General features: G+C 41.2%; 1 protein-coding gene across 1 annotated transcript in view; it reads right to left on the bottom strand.

Annotated features, from left to right (window-relative positions):
• myo15aa (myosin XVAa) overlaps window positions 1-7,500 on the bottom strand; it is a 45,504-nt gene that overhangs the window by 18,132 nt on the left and 19,872 nt on the right. The window contains exons 17-31 of the mRNA XM_032537836.1: window positions 6,941-7,018; window positions 6,660-6,817; window positions 6,490-6,535; window positions 6,266-6,390; window positions 5,123-5,240; window positions 4,846-5,021; window positions 4,133-4,217; window positions 3,919-3,972; window positions 3,730-3,811; window positions 3,259-3,389; window positions 2,985-3,080; window positions 2,036-2,271; window positions 1,020-1,210; window positions 458-530; window positions 113-304 (exon numbers count right to left, since the gene is read on the bottom strand). Coding sequence (XP_032393727.1) covers window positions 113-304; window positions 458-530; window positions 1,020-1,210; window positions 2,036-2,271; window positions 2,985-3,080; window positions 3,259-3,389; window positions 3,730-3,811; window positions 3,919-3,972; window positions 4,133-4,217; window positions 4,846-5,021; window positions 5,123-5,240; window positions 6,266-6,390; window positions 6,490-6,535; window positions 6,660-6,817; window positions 6,941-7,018 — 1,841 coding nt within the window. The remainder of the gene's footprint in view (window positions 1-112; window positions 305-457; window positions 531-1,019; window positions 1,211-2,035; window positions 2,272-2,984; window positions 3,081-3,258; window positions 3,390-3,729; window positions 3,812-3,918; window positions 3,973-4,132; window positions 4,218-4,845; window positions 5,022-5,122; window positions 5,241-6,265; window positions 6,391-6,489; window positions 6,536-6,659; window positions 6,818-6,940; window positions 7,019-7,500) is intronic.

A 7,500-nucleotide genomic window follows, 5' to 3' on the forward strand; every position in this document is an offset into this window, starting at 1 on the left:
GGAGAGGAGAGGAGAGGAGAGGAGAGGAGAGGAGAGTTTATTTCTTTGGTGTAAATAGCTACATTTCACATATTTGTACATGCATGTAATAGTGTGTGTTATGTGTACTGACATGCTGGCATTTGCCCGGACTCCGGCTGGGTCGTCAGTGCTGATGATGAAGTAGCTCTTCTGCTTTGGGAAGTCAGTGGGAAGCTCCAGGTCTGCAATCAGGTCCATCACATAGTCGTGACCCGCTAACTCCACCCACTGGCCGTGCTCCCTCATCAGAATTGAACTCCCCCTCCACCAGTCCAACACTCCCCTGCAAGTGGTTTGGATTTTGTTTTTGCAGTAAAATTAATATTTATCAGTTTCATTAAAGTGTGATTTACAAATACAAATAATGTATCCAAGCAGAATCATGAGCTAAAAAAGAACTACCCTAAATAAATCAGTTTATATGAGATTTCAGCACCTGTGGCGCAGTATGTGCCCTGCTAAATCCTCTCCACTGGTCCAGGAATGGACCGGACAAAGAAATGATCGCCCTGCAGAGAAAATGAACAAAGAATCTTAAAAATATTCTTTCCATTGTGTGTTTTTTTTAAAAAATAAAATCAAACCAAAGCAAACTGCAATAAACTGCGCAATTGAAAGACCCTGAGAGCCCTGTAGTTCCATCACCTAATGCTGACTGGCAATGAATAATCGATGATAAAGGGCTGTAATTGATTCCACTCAACAAGAGTGATGCTAACAGTCTCTGCCATGCACTTCTCCTTGTTTTTCTTTGAGGCGTGAGTTCTCAACTGTAGTTGAGAAAGACTACTTTCATTATTATTACAATGAGTCTGACATTTTTCTGTGCTTATTTGAAAATAAATTGAGAGATTTGTTGTACAAACTGAATGTAAAGGGAAAAATTAAAAGCGGTACATTTTGTAAATATTTGTTAATGCCTTTCATCTGTTGGCAGTGTGGGAAGTTTGAACTGCGCAGTGTGATGTTAAAAATTGCATCTAACGGGTGCATCTTACCGTCAAAACAGTGCACCTGCAACACCATATTAGCTTTCTTCCTATTGGCCGTCCATTCCAGCAGCGACAGCGGATAGGTCCGTGCAGTCTCGGGGGGGGAGCCTGAGCCTAGTTGTGTCTTCTGATTGGCTTGGATGAGTCGGTGTTGCAGCAATGCCTGGCAACCAGCAGGGGCGTGGTCAGATACAAACCTGGAAGAGAAGGACAACCGAGGTTAAACTTTTGCCCCTCCAACCACATGTATTTCTATGTTTTCTGTTACATTTAGGAATTACTTACTAATTACTTCATATAACTTGTATAAAGGAATTTTCAATCATTTTGTAATTTTTTTTTCCTTAAAGGTGCAGTAGGTAAGCCTTGTAAAACTAACTTTCTGTCATATTTGCTGAAACTGACCCTATATGTTCGAGTAGAACTACATGAAGCAGGCAATTTAAAAAGAAAATCCGGCTCCTCTGGCACCACCTACAGCCTATAGCGTTTGCAAAAATCCACCGTTCCCTGTTTGGATGCACCAATCAAGGCCAGGGGGGTTGCCAATCACTGCTCATGCACACGCATTCATTCTCCCTTGTGGAGGGCGGGGCTTAGGAGACTGTTTTAGGCTTTAGTGGAAAGGGGGAAAGACTGAGAAGTTGTCGACTTTTTGGCCAAGTCCTGGATCTGTGTGCTGTAAATCGCAATCCTACCCACAGCACCTTGAAGTTTCATTTTGTGCTACCTGCCACTACTTCTATGACTTTTTAAACCACATTTTCACTCTTGCATTTGAAATATTACAGGAAATCATACAGTTATTTTGAGTTGTGTTAGTTTTGTTTTCTTAAGTTTTTGTTAGTCAGATTTTTTTTTCCAGTTATGTATATTTTTCTACATAGTTTTTTTTTATTTCTTTTTTATTACTTACATATTACTACCCAACACCCAATAGCATGTGAATGCGTGTAAAATACGTACATATACATATTTTCATCAATGTGATTTCTGTACACGTGTAAGAAATGATATCGTACTTCAGTAGATATTTGTCCATCTTGGGCGACGGGGCGAAGCTGCAGACACACGCCAGCAGCAGCAGCCAGCCTCTCTCAGCGTTGTCGGCGTTAACGTTCCTCCACACCTGGTTGACGACCTGAGCCAGGATCTCGTCCTGTAACCCTGGAGAAGACAGGCCCCTTTGGATGATGTAATTCCCGAACATGTTTTCCTGCGCACCGTTCAGGTGAGGGTCCCCCATGAATCGTAATACCTGAAAGCAGAGTAAAAGGCAGAAAACATTACAACTAACTCCAATGTCCTGACCACTAAGAGCTGTGTTTTATTAATTCATAGTATCATTTGACTGTTTAAAGCTTAACTAACTCTTTTTTTACATTTAAAAAGTTGTTTCATAAACAACGACACAGAAGCAGGGACAAGATGATGAACATGGGCAGCAAGCACCTACAGGGGCGGGGCTAGAAAGGGGGCACAGGGTGACACCGGCACCGCATGACATATAATTGGCCTTCCTTGGTGCCCTCCACCAATCTATTGGGCTAGAGTGCTGTAAATCTGAAAAATGTGATTTACTGTTTTCATGATGGCTATCCAAAATGCTAATACCATGGAACAGTTTTTTTTTTAAGTGGAATACTGAGCCTATAGAAAATGTGTATTGCATTTGGATATACAATGCACACAATGCAAATGCAGAATGAAATGGTGTTGTTCTATCCTATCCAATATTTCTTAAATTTATAAGTAGAATTTCTATGGTGTTTTCTGATAAAAATGCCTCCCCCCCCGACTGATTATTGGTCGCACCTGTGCCACCCAACTAAAAAATCCTGGAATCGCCAAGAACAACTAGAGACAGTGTGGCAGTGTGTAACTGTGTAAAACTGTATAATTGTAAAGGACAGATGTGCAGTGCTGAAATATTATTAATGCCAGTTACATGAGTAAATGGAGTCAGCCTACCAGGATGAAGAGCTCCAGAGCTTCTCTTCTCAGATCCTCCTCTACACGGGTCAGCGGTGACTCGAGAGGTGCACTCAACATCCCAAACTTTGGTTCCTACAGCAACAAATGATTTAAATTGTTTGAGGAAGTACAACAACCTGACACGAACCTGACACAATAACTACATGATTTTCAAAATACATGAATAACCACCTACAGTTGACAGGCATTTTTAAAGAACATATTATATAGACTGAAACTGACTTTAATACTGTAAATATACTGTTCTCACCCTATAGTGGATCTGCACATAGCGATAAAACGGGTAGTTGTTGATGTCCAGAGGCAGAGTGAGTTGAGCCTCTTCCTGGATATGAGGAGCCTGAAGCAGAGCCAGACAGTCTGAGTGCAACTCCCTCTTGACTAGAAAGAGAGAGAGAGAGAGAGAGAGAGAGAGAGAGAGAGAGAGAGAGAGAGAGAGAGAGAGAGGACCGTGAATTAACATGTCAACCAGCATACGTACAGTATTCTGTAGGATCATGGAGTCCAGTTTGCAACTGTTGCAGGTAACCAGATTTAAACTGATATCCTTTATGGTGTCTTTATCAATTGTCCCTCTCTTCTGTGAGTGCCGATGAGATGAGACACATTAAGAGGGCTAAAGCAAAGTGCTTGCTTGGCTATTCGATTCATGAAAGATACATGTGTGCACACTAATGTGGGCTTCACAAACAGGACGACGGGCATACAGACATGTACACACCTCCTGCTGTCTGCAGTAACATGCCGAGCTCTGCAGGGATCACCAAGTGCGTGACGTTCACCACCTCCCTCTTGGTCAGCTCCTAAAAGAGTTATTGTTTTTATTCTCTAATGACCGACTGCCAAAACCTTCCTTCTTGTCGCATGAGAGAAGAACACGCTACTTATCCTGTCCAAACTTCTATCTTACCATCTCTCTCTTCCTCCTATCCTCTTCAGCTTTCCTCTGGGCTTCAAACTTCTTCTGCAAACAGATCAGAGAAATAACACACCGCACACTTTCACTTCAATCACAATAGTGGGCAATATGTTCAACATCCTGAGTGATTTATGTGGGTATGAGAGGTTGCATTCCCCAAGTATGAAAAGAGAAATTTTGTCCTTTGAAAGCAGACTTCATGTACCTTGATGTATTGCTTGCGGTTGACATACATGTGGACGAGAGAGCGGAACCGAACTAGACTCTCCCTCATTTTCATATAGTGCTTCCTGGAGGGCAGAATGAAGAATTGGAGTACCACCATTAACACGTCTCATTTCTAACGTCAAGTTTTGATCCCATTTCCTGAGAAAGCTTTTTCACACATACAAAGAGACAAACTTTAGTAGTATTTTGTCACAGAAGTCACAATGTGTTATTATGGCTTTGCTTCAGTAGTTTTCCAAATAATTAGCATTTTGTATCCAATGCAGTTTTAATTTAAGGGCCTTTTGCGTTTTCTTTTAAATTGATTTGCATAAGTCTGTTCGATTTGAAAGAATCATCATGTTTGTTCCTGACCATGATATAAAGATATTGTTTTTCGGAAACTTTAGGAACTCATTTTGCCTACCAGTGATATAAATAACATACTGTTTCTTAAAAAGTACCATATTATACCGGTGTTTTAAAATCTATGTTTTCACCATTAGAAGCAGTATTTGTCTTTCTCACTGCCACTGTATACATATGTAGATAGGAAAAGGTGAATGAACAGACTGTCTTTTTTTAATTTTAAGTACCACAATTTCTTTACATGAATGCTTTTCTACTAAATCCACTAATCAAGCTTTTTACTTGGTAGATATCCACAAATCAGTTGATAGTTATGAAGCTGGCCGTAGCGGAAAAGCCGACCTTGTGAGGAAGCCTCGGCACTGTGCCTGCAGCCCGATGATCTTCTTGCGTAAGGCCACGAAGCGTTTCCTGACGAAGAACATCCGGGTGTAACGCTGCAGGGTGAGAGCAGCAAGGTGACGGGCGCGTTCACGCTTAGACTCCAACAACTGGTAGATATCCTCCTTCAGAAAAAACTGCCATTCACACACACACACACACACATGATTAGCATGTATTGCTGATTTTCTTTAATGTGTGAAAGGATAAGAATGGAGAAATGAGAGGAGAGCCTCACCTTTGTGACTCCAACATGGTATGCTCCTGGTCTGAGAAGACACAGTTTACTGAGCATTATCACACAGTTCTCTCCATTTGCTGCTGGAGGCTCTCGTATCCCTACCAGAGACTTATACCTGGGGATGACACATGCACACACACACACGCACAAACACTTCACATTACAAATGCATACACAATATACACATACATTTTTGCGTGCACATATGCAGACAAGCATACAAATAGATCTCCATTAGAACTGGAAGCATTAGTTAATTCATTGATAAGTTGATTGACAGAAAAACAATAAGATGTGTGAACTCATTGTACAGGAAATTGTGTTGCATTTATTCTCGCATTGCCAGACCTATCTCCACTGCGCTGTGGAGTAATTTCTGGCTATACCACAGATATAGTCTACAAATAGTATAGGAGTTTGTTTGCATTTCTTTAAACCAATCACAATTGTCTTGGGCGGCTCCAAACTCTGGACGCAGTGACGCACACACACACACACACAAACACACACACACACACAAATAATGGATAAACAAAAAATAATAGGGAATAGGATCTATTGTAAAATGGTTTGGATTATATGTGACAGGCTGCTGCAACAGGCGACACTCTTTTCTGTATCATTTCAGACTTTTTAGCTATAACTTCCCATGCTAACAACCCAGTGCTTCTTCAAAAAAGTTTCTTCCACCATCCATTGAATGACCGCAAAGACCTACACACGTCTATGATTACTCCTTACCTAGTCTATAACCTTCACATTTCACTTCTGGCATTGTTCCGGTGTTGCAGGAAACTCCGCCGGATGTATGTATTTTCCGTTTCCTTCCTCTTTCTTTGTGTTGGAATTTTAAATTCTATGGATTTACAAGGACTATTGTTGACAGCTCCTCAGATCTCTGCAGGTTAAATTGAGACAGCTAGCTAGACTACCTGTCCAATCTGAGTTTTATCTCGCATGACTATTTTGCAGCGGCTCTGTGCGGAGTTTAGCACCGCCCATGACGATTCTGATCGGTTTAAAGAAATGCCAATAAACCAGAGCATGTTTTCCTCCCATCCCCGAATGGTATGTGCAGTATCCAGACCCTTCTTCAGCGTGCTTTGGAGAAGGGTCTGGCAAAGCGAGACTACTCTTTACCTGAATAGGAAGTTGTAAAATGGCATTCTGACAGGATACCCCTCTCTACGGATCCTAATGGTCTCCAGGACCCCTGAGTGTCTTAGCTGGCTGCTGACCAGGTCCTCCTCAAATACACCTGGTTGCTGAACACAGATGTAAGCGCATGTGAAAAACAGGGTCAGGATACAGTGTGACTGAACTCATGCATGCAAATGATCAGTGTCATCAGTAGAAAAATCTACCTTCATATTATTTGGCTTAATGCAGCGGACAAAATAAGGGTTGCACCTGAGACAAAAAAATAAAAGTGAACAACATTTCCTGCTTTATTATTATTCATAATTATTTTTCAGGAAATTGTAGACAGCAACTGTGTGCTGCCAATTATTTTCTTCGCTTCTCTCCGCTTTACCTCTCCATCTTCTCCACCAGCTCCAGCAGGGACTGTTGGAACTTGTTGCTGACGGTGGGAGCTTGGTATTTTCTGGTGACCGTGCTGCTCTTCCTCATGTGACCACTTCTCTGCTGACCCGTGACCTCTGCGTGAACCAGGAAGAGATTTGACACCATCTGGACACACACAAATACACACATGCGTTCACACATTTAAATACAATTGTTTACGTTCAGATAAATTTGATTAAGATAACCACTCATGCATATGGTGATGTGAAGATGCTCCTCCCCTCTCACCTTGTTTTTGCTCTGAATGAACAGGTCCAGGACATCCTGGCGGACCTGATCGTAGTTCTTATCGAGGAACTTGTAAACCTGCACCATTGACATCACAAATTATTGGAATATCTGTCAGGAACCGTTTTTATACTCTCTTTAACTTTTCCTCAATGTAATTTTAGCCCTGCTGGGCTCTATGACTGGCAATGTCAGTCGGCCCGTCAGATCGGTTTGTGTACAGTAAAGGCAATGAAATCTATTGTTTGCCTGTTTTTCTGACAATTTGATGAACAAAAATGCTTGAGCTATTATGCTTGAGTAAATGAAACCCCAATTTAATTAAAAAACGGCTTAAATAATAATATTAGTATTGAAATACTACTGTTAAAATCATCGAGAGACCGGTATAGCCAGACTCTGGACAATAAAACTGAGATTAGCCCACCTATTCAAGTCAATGTTCTGCTTGTTGTTTAGTAAATTGCTGACAAACACACTTAGCTTAGATTTGAATTTCTATTTTTCTTAATTCTTATGATTTTGGCACTGGTGGTCCTTTTGGTGCTTGCTAAAACATT

Source organism: Etheostoma spectabile, chromosome 15, assembly GCF_008692095.1.
Source record: "Etheostoma spectabile isolate EspeVRDwgs_2016 chromosome 15, UIUC_Espe_1.0, whole genome shotgun sequence".
In the NCBI taxonomy this organism is placed as follows: domain Eukaryota; kingdom Metazoa; phylum Chordata; class Actinopteri; order Perciformes; family Percidae; genus Etheostoma; species Etheostoma spectabile.